General features: G+C 31.8%; 1 protein-coding gene across 4 annotated transcripts in view; it reads left to right on the top strand.

The window, feature by feature from the left end:
* LOC124365983 (cytochrome P450 4c21-like) overlaps window positions 1-13,798 on the top strand; it is a 45,036-nt gene that overhangs the window by 7,066 nt on the left and 24,172 nt on the right. The window contains exons 1-2 of one of the 4 annotated variants that reach the window (XM_046822147.1): window positions 6,866-6,899; window positions 11,337-11,541. In XM_046822147.1, the coding sequence (XP_046678103.1) occupies window positions 11,373-11,541 (169 nt within the window). In that variant the 5' untranslated portion in view covers window positions 6,866-6,899; window positions 11,337-11,372. Of the gene's footprint in view, window positions 1-6,865; window positions 6,900-11,238; window positions 11,542-13,798 lie in introns of those variants that run through there. The other 3 variants (XM_046822150.1, XM_046822148.1, XM_046822146.1) reach the window with 3 other exon arrangements.

The following is a 13,798-nucleotide window of genomic DNA, read 5'->3' as shown; positions in this document are numbered from 1 at the left end:
TTTTGTACTAGAAAAAAACGCGTTATATCTAAATTAGATCTGAAACGGTACTATTATTTTTGTGCTTAATTAAAGCATATAATAATTCCTGTTCAACTACAATGCGAACCTTTGATTAAAAACTATTTGATAATATTAAAGCAATGAATTGTTAATAACGTAGAAAAAGATTTGTGTTGTAGATAAAATATTTTTAAATTAAAACCACAGCTAGACTGTATAAGTTAAAACATTACGTTTCTTACTCAAGAAAATAGGAAAAAAGCTTCTAAAAATAAAGAACACAAATGAAGAGCAATAATAACATTATATAACTAATAATTTTATTGCATACATTTGACCATATAAACATAATATATCCTCATAATGGAATAATAAAAATGCATTGAACAGGCTCAGATCGTGCTATATTTTATATTTCTATATCTTCCACCCAATCTGAAGAATATTTAAGCATTACTTTAAATAGGGCAGTTTACGTGTAAGCAATAGCATTTAACCGCCAGATATTTTCGTGAGTGCATGTACTATTATAAAGATTTTTTTCTGGTGTCATGTTCCATAGTGTAGGTGATCTTACAGGTAATAATAAAAGGGTTTTTAATTTTGAAACTTATATATTAATTTACTGCAAATTTGTACGAGTAATTTACTAAGGGAGGCTGTGCTGTAAAATGGTATTTGTTTGTTATAATAATACCAATTTAAAACAACCGCAATTTCCTTCTTTTGTATGTTTAATACTATTAACACACATTTTAAAAATAATCATGAAAATAAAAACCAAAGATAAAATTTCCTCTATTTTACTACGCATATAAATGGCAATTAATAAAAGACCATACATTTAGTCGTACATGAAATATATGCCAAGTACAAAAATATTTCGCATCAATCTGATTAATTTTTCACGTAGAGATAGTCACATTATAGAGCTTGTGTAAGGACATACGCAAAAATCCGCATCAAAAATTCTATATAATCAAAAATTAGACTATTTTGTCTAAAATACGAGCCTGAAATGTTTGCCAGAAAATGTAGGGAAATCCAACACAACTCATTTTTCTTTTAAATTTTAGAAATCAACTTTGAAAAAACACTCAATTCTAATTACCTGGAGAAACATAATCCATTGTGGTTTCATGATTAAATTAAACTGCTTCGAAATAGTGGTCTAAAATACATGTCAGTCATTCAAGTGTTTGATCAGCGAATCCTTGAATAGACTATCAGTAGAATTAAAAGAATTAATGAATTAATTTGATTGCAGCAATGCAAGTGTAACAAAAAGAGTGTAGCACAAATATTTGACTATTTGTTGACTACATCAGTTTTTATAGGCTAACGCTAACTACTATAGATTGTACTTGATGCGTACAAAACCTTGGTTCTAGGGAAAACTTGTGTTAGCAAATGGACGAGAAATGGCTTCATTTACATAATTATTGACGTAATATAAAGTTTACTTCACTTCAAGAATGATGCAATACTTGGTTGCCTCTTGCACAAGAAAATTTAATATAAACTTAATGATATGTACTTATGTGTTCCTTGTATGTATACATGTCATAGCTAAACTGTTCGATTTAGCTGTGTTGCTTTTTGTTTTTTTATTTATAGTAATTAACAAAACAGCTCATCAGATAGTTCTACTTAGATTTTGGACCCTCAATTTCAAAAGATTATAGATGTGACATTATTTGAGCATAAGCTGATCAAAGTTTACACAATTTATTTTCCAACATTTATTATTTGAATTGAGTTTACAGAGCATTTATAAAATCTACAGCATTTTTTCAAACATATTGATTTTATCTGTACAAAAGAAATCAAAATGGCCATTTACTACCTGAGTTCTTTTGAAAATAATTTTGAAAACTATTCTTTACGACGACAAGCAAGATTTGTTGTGATCTAAAATATGTAGAGTTGAAGGATCTAGGCCTTAACCACATTATTTCTTCAAAAACTAAAAAAACTAAAATTTATAATAATATTACTGCCATTTATAAAACCTGAATTGTAAGATTTAAGGATATGGCTTCATTTTTGCTTGAAAAATTTCAATCATATAGCTTATTTCATTCTCGAGACGCTCTACAGACAGACAGACAAAACAGAAAATAAATTCAACATACCTCCCAGTAGACAAAAGTGAAAGTCTGCCAGTCAAATTCTATGGTTGGACATTCACAATCATATAACACATTCTTGTCTATCTATAAATAGTTTTTAAATGGTTTTACGCAAAAACTGAAGTATCGTATATAGATGTCATATTTTGTAGGAAAATCCTGCCATATGATTCATTCACATTTTTTTCATTATGATACATCTCAGGGTAGTATTAATTTAACAAATGTTCCGCTAAAATATAAATGAAGCTTCATGCACAATTTGACGTCTATAGATCAGTTCGTTTCCAAGACATCGTTGGATAGGCAGAAAGATAGACAGACACAAGGACATAAACACAATGTTTCCGGCCGTACAAGTAATAGGCTTCACAGGTACTCATCACTAATACATGTACTCTGTGTAATGAAATAATAAAACTAAATGAAAAAATAAAACGGATGAATTGTTATTTCCATTATTTAATACGTTAGGAAACAGTGTTTAGGTTTTTGAGAAGTTTCAAAGTCTAGTATGAACATTCATTCTGTAAAAAGGTCGGTTGAAAGTTCCCTGACTGGGCCCAACTGTTGTCTAAATGAAGTGCTCATAGTTCTAAACTATGAGCCTGATTTGGCATACCTTTATAAAAATGATGGATTGCCTAAGTGACTGAATGCAAAACCATGATCTGCAGCAAGAAGTAGATACTGTTTCACGTAACGTAATATAATACTGTCGTCTACTGATGTGACGTTGGTAATTGTTGCTTTCGTTCAATGCCAATGGAAACGTGAGACCTCGCTTGGAAAAGCCATTTAGTGTGTAAGTGTCAAGCAAATTTACGTCAAGCAGAGTGTAAATGTAATTCCTCTAGAATAATAAAAACTGATAGCACATCAGTCTTTATAGGCTAATTAGTGCAGATTGTTCTTGATGGATATAAAACCTGATTGTTGGGAAAACTTGTGCACATAGACTAGAAATTGCTTTATTTACATTATTGACGTTATGTCAAGTTTACTTCACTTCAAGAATGATGCAATACTAGGTTGCCTCGTGCACAAGAAAATTAAATATACACTTCCTGATATGTGTGTGTATGTCTCCCTTGTATTTATACATGTCATAGCTAAACTGGACGATTTAGTTGTGTTGTTATTTGTTTTTTTTTTATTTATTGTAATGCAATTTATTAACAAAACATCTCATCAGATAGATCAACTTATATTTTGGACTCTCAATTTCACAAGATAATGGATGTGACATTATTTCAGCATAAGCTTATCAATGTTTACACACTGTACCAACGATGTATTTTCCAAAATGTATTATTTGAATTTTTTTTATAAAGCATGTATAAAATCTACTGGAATTGGTTTCAAACATATTGATTTTATGTGTACAAAAGTAAATAAAAATGGCCATTTACTACCTGAGTTCTTTGGAAAATAAATTTAAAAACAGTTCTTTACGACAAGTAAGACTTTTGTGATCTGAAAGATTTAGGGTTGTAGGATCTAGGCCTTAACCACTTTATATTTTCAAAAATCGAAAAAAACTAAAATTTTTAATTTGGTAATTGCTGTTTTTAATATGAAGTATAAGGTTTAAGGCTGTAATTTTTCTCAGTTATAATGCAATTTAAGGCACCTTCATTTACATGGTTAAGACTTTCCTCCTCAACATAATTGTTTACATTTAATGACGATGATGATTATTATTATTATTATATGGGGTAATTGAAAGACACGTTTGATGATTTGTAAATAGCAAGAGTGTCATTCGGAAATTCGCAGTTTTTTTACCGCTTCAATTGTAAGGAAATGAGGAAATATATTAGTTTGGCGAAAGAAATCCATATCATCTCAAACGTTTTTTAAGTGATAAACGGCCTTAGAAATGTGTTGTATATTATTTTTATTTATATTTTTACTGCAATATCATAAACTACTCACCGGAGCTGGCGAATATTGAAACTTTCTTCAAATCTTAAGAGCAGCTAAATAAAATACCAGATAATATGACCAACATACTTATGTTAGTGTAAATATTTAAAATAATTGTTGACTTCAGGGCCTCGACTCAGTGATTATCTAATTCAAATTCCTATTTCCATGTTATAAGTACAACAATGCTGAGAGTTGCCGCATGTTAATAATCTTAAAGCTCTCCCCTACCTTTAACGTTACAGCAATTTTTGCGAATACGGTATCCCAAAGACGTCCCTGTTGGGCCAACACAGGGCCTGGTGCAGTGATGCGATTGGGTGGCGTAGTGGGACCTTTCTCATTGATTCACGCGTGTGTCAATTCTGGAAAGCCAAATGAGGAATAATTACAGCTTTGAATTGAAACCGAAAATGACTGAATCATAAATGTAATACACAGTAATATATAAGAACAAAGCTATTATTGCTGGAAGATTTAAGAGAGCAATTACAAACTACCTTGCGTTCACTGATGAGTAGATGTTTGAAGAATTGGATGTGGACATTGTAAACAATCAAGCCTGTCTGTCTGTGTGTGGGCGCGCGCGCGCGTGCGTGCGTGTGCGTGAGGGGGGGAGAGAGAGAGAGAGAGAGAGAGAGAGAGAGAGTGAGAGAGAGAGAGAGAGAGAGAGAGAGAGAGAGTGAGAGAGAGAGAGAGAGAGAGAGATTATACCACTATTGATATTGTTTTCACATCTTATTTGTATTTTAACAAACTTTTTTGCATGTAGCATATATATTTTTTTCTTTATCGTTGCATTGAATACCTATTGAAATTTTTTCTATGTTTTCATTGACATTTATTATTATTTATTTATTATTATGATCCTATGAAATACATAGGATTACTACTGTTATTGATATTTTTAAAATTATACTATATTTTGTTGAATTTTGGTAGTACATAATTAATGATCGTTCTTTGTTTTTCCTTTTACTATCAATTGTTATTCATACTGTTTTTATGTTTCTTTTCTAGTTAGCTTTTCAGTTACTGCGTCCTTGGCTGTTTGTCTTAGATTTGGTCTATATTGCGTTATTCAGTTTTAAATACGTATTTCCAATGGTAATGTTTATATTATAGTTTAATCGTGTAAATATTGTATTTTAAGCTTATATTGTAAATGGGTTACCGTTGAAATAAATAAATAAATACTTTTTATGTCGTAATAACTAAAAGTGTTGCAAAAGACGATTTAATAAAAATGTAGCACATGTATAACTATGTAGTATGACCGAGTACTCCAGAACGAATGAATGCTTATATAAGAAATTGATTTGACCTATAATGCGAGTGCAACATTCTCTCCCGTACCTTGCCTTGAGGAATCATGTAAGTACAATGTTGACTGACGCTGTACAAAGAGGCCGTTATTAAACGTCATCTCAAGGTTATTAATGTGTTAATAATGTTTTCACAAGGCTTATCCCAGAAATATTATAGCTTATTGTGGATAATGTAAAGATAATTGATGATTAATCTTTCCATATCTGTAGGTGTTCATTATGTATTTCTAAACTAAGGGCAGACAACTTTGTATTTTTTTAATATTTATTTAAATCACTAGAGAATCATGTAACAATAACGAAATATAATACTTGAATAACCATCACAGTTGGCTATCATCCAGTCTATTATATATAGAAAACTTATAACTATAGGCAATTAACTATATTATATTTATATTGCAGAAATATTTCACTATAGTCAGATACACGTGCTTAGGCCACGACACTTGTGCGTCAAGTAAGGCGCTTAACTCGTTATTTTGTTTGGTTATTGCCTTATGGGAATTTTCCAGTATACCCATAAATACAACTTTTCGTGGAATAAAATTACCTTAAAACTAATATGTATTCTCAATTCGAATATCTATTAATTAGTTTACAATATCATAAGTATAAGTTTATTTATCAAAAACTTTCACGTAGGTCTGTGATTTCTTAATTGAGTAATGAAACGTATGTTAATCTCCGCTATAATTCCCCCGTTTTAGTGCAAAACGTATGTATGTATATTTTATTGTATGAAAGCCAGCAGCTGTGTGTGGTACGGCTTGGCAGAATTCAGATTTTTAAATACTTCAATCAAAGTGATTTTATTATTTAAGTTTAAGCATATATAACGTATTTTTAAACAGTAACGTTGTACAATTTATACATACGTAATATAACGATTATAATATTTATCTATAGAATTATAAGTTTGTCATATTCAGTTTACCTCCTTTGCTATCTCAAAAACAGCTTAATTTACAAAAATGCACAACATTTTCAGTGACCATTAAACATATGAGTAGGGAATACAAACATTTATAGGTAGTTAAATTTTTTAACACCATATTTTTGAAATTTTGAATGTAATATACCACAACAACTATTTTTAAATTTGAATATTTTATCTTTAACTTATTCGCTTAAGGATTATAGGATACCATTGTTTAATATCGAGCTATTTTATTGATTTTTTGAATGATAATAATATTTGATAATAGCATTTAAAAATAACACCGTCCGCTGTTTTATTAAAAGTGTTATGCTTTTAAATTGTGTAACATGTTTGAAGTATTTTAATTGTATTTTTTCTTTCTCTATATTAAAAATCAAATTTGATAACCAACTTAGCTATTACGTTTACCTTATACCTTACTATTATGAACCCCATAGATTCGCTTTTCCCATCAAAATAAGGAAGGAAGCCTTGGCCTTGATATCTAGAGATCCTTGACTGAGGTAAAACTATAAAGTGAGAACTAGTCAGTTTGCGGCTACAGGATTGAGCTGACATACATCGGTATGTACTTCTTATCACACATCTGTTCACTTATATATATGTGCTAAATTTTGTTTGCGTAATGCTCTTGCGGATTTAATTGTAAACGTTTTTAGTATATTAATTATAACGTAACAAAAAACTGCATAGCCAGGCAGTTTTACGAGTTAAACCTTTCCCTTGCGGAAGTCTAAATACATGTGTATCTATGTCATAGTTACAAATATCAAAATAGTTATATTTATGAGTAAACTATAGTAGTCCTTCGGTTTTTTTTGCAGTCACATAAATTATTAACGTCATAAATATATGATATTTTAGATTTTTATAAGTATTAAAGTTCCGTATTATATTTTATTTTGTACATTCTATCACTAATAAGGCTAATAAAAATAATAATAAAATAGCAGATTAAGTAGTCTGGTTGAATAAGTACTTTTGTGGTTGTGTAGGCTTGGTTTGTAGGTATGTCGTTATACTACATCACATAAAATCTCACTTTACCCGCATCACCTAAACGTCCAAAAACACTCAAACTATGGAGAGAATTGGCAATTCCATTACATTAGATGTAAGAAATGAATTATTTCCATCATTTTACAGTTATACTACATATAAAAATATAAAATTAGGAATTAATTCTAACAGTATACCAGTATTATACTGGTACTCTTTATGACCAATTTAAATTCATTATTCAACCTAATTAACAGGTACAATAATAAAACACAATAATATAATATTATATCCACATTATTTTTCAATTGAATTAAATTAGATACATAAGATTTTATATTTAAGAGCATTGAACAAAAAGCTATAATAACACGAACACTTTTTGTTCGGTTTTAGTTTTGTAAAAGATATTGTTGCTACTTTGATTATCATAAAAGAGCCAAGGTACTTCAAAAACATACAGAAGTTGGAGCGGATCTATCTCGTTTATATTTTCAATAATAACTCATAAATAGATCATAGTTTTGTGGGAATCTTGGCTTCTCTATTAGGAAACAGGACTTTTTCCAAAAATTTGCCATCGTTCAGTGAAACAACAAAATCAGTACTACTACGTTTCGAGATAGCAATCTGATCTCTGATTCAGGTAAATAATTAACCTAACACATAATTACAAACTATGTTAAAATAAACAAATCATACCAGAGCATTGTGACACGCCTAAGCCAGGAATCAGAACCACCATGTTGTGGGTAAACTTCACTAACTTTAAAACATGCATTAAATAAAAACTAAAAACAATACTAATTATTTAGAATTATTAATTATTAGAAGCGTAACAGGATTCTCTAACGATGCATGCAAAATTTCAAGCCTATAGCTCAATTAATTCTCAAAATGTCCTGTGGTCAGATAAACAGATATTCTTTATAAAGAAAGCAACATATATCCTCTCGGCAGACTTTAGTTAGGAATTTAGTTAGCCTACTAAGTGATTCATAATGCTCAAACAAACTACATTTCCGGACATAAACAATCATAGTACTTATTCTTTTGTATGTAGTACATGAATAAGTACATGTGTATGTTGTATGAAATTTAATTTAAATATTTAAAACTGCCCTATGGTCTTTATCACAGATGTTTTTCCACGTAATACATCCCCATTTTTGTGCCTCCAATTAAGGAGTTTAATTATAAAAAAACTTCCCGTGAGCCAAGGAAAGTATTACAATGAAATAGTGCGCGGAAATAATCATATCTTGTGACCAACTTTTAACATTTACTTTCCATTACATTATTTTTTTCTTTGTAATGTATGAATACGTTAACTGTATAAATTGTCACATGGTAAAATTTAATATTTGACTATACTCAGATGTTTACAAATTTATTTATTCTCCTATTTTCTCATTGCTATTATGGTTACGCATAAACCAAATGTGAAACTTTTCGCTAACACTTATCAAAATCCTATGGAGTAACATGAATAATATCAGTGTTACTCACTCATATAGAAATGAAGCTTCATGCACAACTTGCAATCTATAGGCCAGTTCGTTTTTGAGATATAGTATCGACGGACTGACAGAGGAAAAGGATTATTCCTGCCCTTCGAGTAATAGGCTTCGCTAACGCTCAGCCAACTAACAGAAGATGGGCCGAGAACACAGCCCCCTGAATAAAAATTCACTGTAACGGTCAGTGGCAAGCTTAGGCTGTCCTCAACCCTCCACAGTGACAGCGGTCAGTGAGATATCAGCGGAAAATTTCCAAGGCCACACTCCTCAATTAAAACACTGCCAGCATCTACATAGGCTACTAAATCAGACGCCATTTTAGAATCGATAAATAAGTCGGTAATTGTATATTTTAAATTTACATTACTGTAAATATTATCAGTAACTCTTACGTATGAAACAGTAGGACTATTCTCTTTAGACTATTTTTGATTAGGTAACTTTAGTTAATTATTAAGGCAATCCCCAGGTTGTTAAACGGGGTATTAAATAAACTTTAATCTATAATAAAGAAGGTTCGAAGCTGTTTTATTCGGTAAGTATTTTGTAAAAGCTACGGTAAAAGTAACATCAATGGTGACTTTTTATTATTTAGGTTATTAATAATGTTACATACTTATACCGTGCTGCAGTGGTTACATAAAAAGAATATCCAGTATGATGAGTGTTCAGTGGCCGTGTGTGTTGGTTATTATTGACATTAACAAAGTCTGACGGCGTTAACACATTGTTAGATTGCTTCCTCGGCCACAACAATAGTACTATTATTAAGGACCTTATTTATTACACTGCTCTACCGTTTATTAATTTTCATTAACTTTGATAGTTGGTTGGGATAACTTACAACTTTTAGTTTGATGGCGTAAAGAAATTTTACTCAAATGTGGTTTTTTAATTTGTTAATAAATAATAACTATCTGTGATTTTTGCACTCGTGTCAGAAAAACTAAATTCTAACTGATTAATAAAACGAAACCGATTAGTAAAACTTTTTATGACATAAAAATAAAATATAAAAACTAAAAACTCCTGACCTGCAGACTGTTGCCGTGTTCAATTTAAGTTGTCAAAGTCACAAAACAGTTTACTCATTGACAACTCCCACAGTCTACTTCCTCGTAAAGAATGTTCTGTCAGTAAAAGGCATATTTGTGACTGGTATCTTCACGTTTTCTTCAGACTAGACAAGAGGAAGTTTTTTCCGTCGTAAACTTGTTTGAAGGGTACGTTGGATCGATGACCTTTGCGGTGTTGTTCCTCTTTTCCGTATAGTCTACTTGGTGATCAAAAGTCCTGAAACTAGACCACCAGCGACGGCATGCTATCTCGCTTAAATGATTGTTTTATGTATGCAACCGCCACTTGGTTCTCTTCCACTGGCACTTCAAACACTACTATGGCATCGTTGGCTATCCTGATGACATCCACTCTTCTTGTTTCAGGAATCAAACAAATTTTCTTGAATATCCTGGACCTATTTCTATGTCTTAGGGACGTTGGACGTATACCGTAAATATTATACTTCCAAGAATCGAAGCTGGATGTTAAATATGAAAAGTAAATGTGTGTTGTACAGGTGATGAAATATACGATAATTTATTCTGTGAGCCCAAAATTCGAATAAGACGGCTTGGTCACCGAATCAATTAACTTCACAGCTATGCTAACATACGTAGAGCAAACCTAATGCTAGAGCTGACAAATTAAGAATGCATTGACTCGTGGAACTAATTGGGCTATGAATATTTTGCTTGTATTACTCAAGTCTAATACTGAAATATGTAAAATGTAGAAGATCAACCGTCTTCATAAATTAAGCAATTCTAGTGAAAGATCAGCCGACATAGAAAAAGAACTTAATTTAAACTTAACTTAAAAAGAACTTAACTAACAATTATTTTAGGAAAACCCTCCAGTACCAACATACGTCTAGGAAACTGACTGTATGATCAACCGATTAAGTATAATAACATAGTTTTATTTAGCAAGAGCTCATATATATTTAATATTATTTAAAATTTCACCGAGTTTATTAATGAATGTTAATTATTTTTAGTAGATGGCTTTATTGTTAGTCAAGGCAAGATTAGTCCAGCGATACGGTCTCAACCATAATGAGGTTTTGCGAACAAGTTTATATGTGAGCTGCAATCATTGCATATCTGCTTCTCACTTGGCGATCGTGAGAATATTCCAGATTATTCCTTGATGCATTCCCAGCAATAAAACCACCTCATTATTATGCACATATTACAGATGGCAGATAATTCAATTGAATTTAATTGTTATATAAGTGCATATTACTAAAAACAATTTTTAACAAGTTAAGACACAAGAGGATGGAGACACGTAGGCCTACGGTGCAGTGGCCTTGCATCACGGAATGGTGATTAGCGAGCTTTAAAAGCCTGGATGAAGCGGACTGAATAGTATACGAGAATGTTTCTGTCAGAGCTGTGTTAATTAAAATTCCTTTGTTCAGATTTCCTAGCAGTTACGGACCAGGTCAGCCACGGCAATGTCAGTTCTCCTGATTCTTCTGTACGCTGTCTGTCTACTCCTGTTGACAATTTACTTACAGTTCAGATGGCAGTACAGACATATTCTCGCCACCGCTGCCAAGCTGCCGTGTCCTCCCACCCTCCCCATCTTCGGCAACGCACTACTCTTCGTCGGTAACATCGCCGGTAAGATTATTACTAGTTATTTAGTCTACGGCAACTATAATTTATCCTATTAGCGTTTGGTTTGAGATTTCTGAATGTCTAGACTAGATATAGGAGGCTGTAATATCAGAGTCATTAAGTGGTTTAGTCATCACAAAATATATTTACTGTGTTCAACTGCAGACATACAGATGCTATTTGCTGATAAAATTAAATACTATAGTTTATGACGCATCTGAAAACTCCTGCCACCTGTCATATGGTTGAAGTATATATGGGTGAACGTGAAAAAATGAAATATAATTAATGTCAAAAAAATTCAAAACTTGGTTAGAAAGTACAAATGTAACCCAAACTTTAATTTGAGAAGAAAATGGCCTCCTATTGACGATACTGTCTCGAAGAACGAAGAAAATTTTAAAATGTTGAATTCTAAGTCATTTCATAAGGAACAAGCCGAAATGTTCTGGCACAAACGTTTATATGATATTATAATATATAATAATAATAATAATATATATATATATATATATATATATTATATATATATATATATATATATATAATAACTTAGCCAAATAAAACAGATACGAGGGCTATCCAGAAAGTAACAGACGTTTTGAACTAAACATTTTATCCAATTGAAATATAAGCATTTTATTATATACATTTGAAAAGCTACACTTATGCTATTTTCAATGTAATCCCCGTTCAAATTGACATATTTTTCATAACGTGACAAGTTTTTCGTTTCCAGCAAGCTTTGTAAAAATCTGAACCACTGATTAACGCCAGCTTGAAGTTCAGCTTTCGAAGCACTGCGTTGCGAACAGCGTATAAGGCAGGTCATCCAAGACTTGTCTTATACGATTGGCTGTATGGTGGAGTGCATTTTCGCGGAAAAAAACGAAATATTTGAACTTAATTTTCCCCTACGCTTGTTTTGCATCGCTAGGCAAAGCTTCACAGCACATCTCTGCGTTGCTTGTTGATCCTCGCTCAAGTACATCAACCAGAATTACACCCTTAGCATCCCAAAAAAAGTTGCCGTAATTTTTCTTTCTGACAGAGTTTGGAGACATTTTCTTGGTTTTTTGGAGAACGTGTGTGCCTCCATTCTAGAGACTGCATTTTCGTTTTACACTTGACATGCTTCACCCATGTTTCATCACCAGTTAACGATGCAGTAAGTCTTTTTTGTGATCTTTAGTAAGGATTTTGGGAAAAAAACGTGGCACAAAATTATCGTATTCAAGCTTCCCTACAGCAAAGTTTTTGAAGTCAGTACACAATTATTTTCATTCATTCCATTTCCATAAACTTCACAAAGTTGGCGATAGATTTCAATTGGTTTATGGTTTTTTGCCAACAAAAACCTTATCACTGAACTTAATTCTCAAGTGGCGGGATTTTCAATAGCAGCGCACAACTACAGCTCGATGCGTACTGAACGCCAGTGTTTTAGCACCAAGATGGCGGCTGTGGACCCGTCCACTGCCGCACCTTTCAAAAACGTCTATTACTTTTTGGATAGCCCTATAAGGAAAAGAAAATATAAATATATACAAAACATGAAATGATTTTTCATCGACCATTTTAAATTGTAGTGTACTAACCTTTAGAACGTATTGCTTTTTTCACCATGGTGTAGATCAAGAAATTATGTACGGTACGTCATAATTGTCGTCAAAATAACTAATCTGAAGTCGATTGATAATTGACTTTTACTAACGGATACATTAGTTTAATGATATTCAAAGAAGCATTTTGTAGGAGAATACCAGCAATGTACAGGTATTCACCTCTCTGTAGACAGTAGAATTGCCTTTTCTATTACAAATTAATTAGCATACACCGGAGACACGAGAATCATAAAACACTAGACCCCATAAAATATTACAAACAAACATGTACTTTGCTTACATTTGTTTGTGCTGATCGTATTAATCAGATACATCATCTTCACTTCTTGTAAGGAGGCGCAATTCTTCTTTTTAATTGTACTCTGTCAAACTTGAACCAAAAACTTACAGTCAGCATTACGACATAGAAGTATTGACAAGAAAAGGTCCTGTTTTAAGATGATTTGGACCTCTTTTAAATGGAATTTGGACCAGTCCAATGTCTTATACCATACGGCCACCCTCTCAACTGGCTCACTGATGTTGCATAATTATTAAGAATAACGTTTTTGATTAGCATTTAAACAAAACTTCAAAATACAATGTTTTTTATATCTTCATATTTTTTAGTTTAAAGATTACTCCATACACCTTAA

The sequence above is a fragment of the Homalodisca vitripennis genome, chromosome 7 (assembly GCF_021130785.1).
Source record: "Homalodisca vitripennis isolate AUS2020 chromosome 7, UT_GWSS_2.1, whole genome shotgun sequence".
In the NCBI taxonomy this organism is placed as follows: Eukaryota; Metazoa; Arthropoda; class Insecta; order Hemiptera; family Cicadellidae; genus Homalodisca; species Homalodisca vitripennis.
The sequence above is the reverse complement of the archived record's forward strand: the minus strand, read 5'-3'. Positions and strand labels throughout refer to the sequence as shown.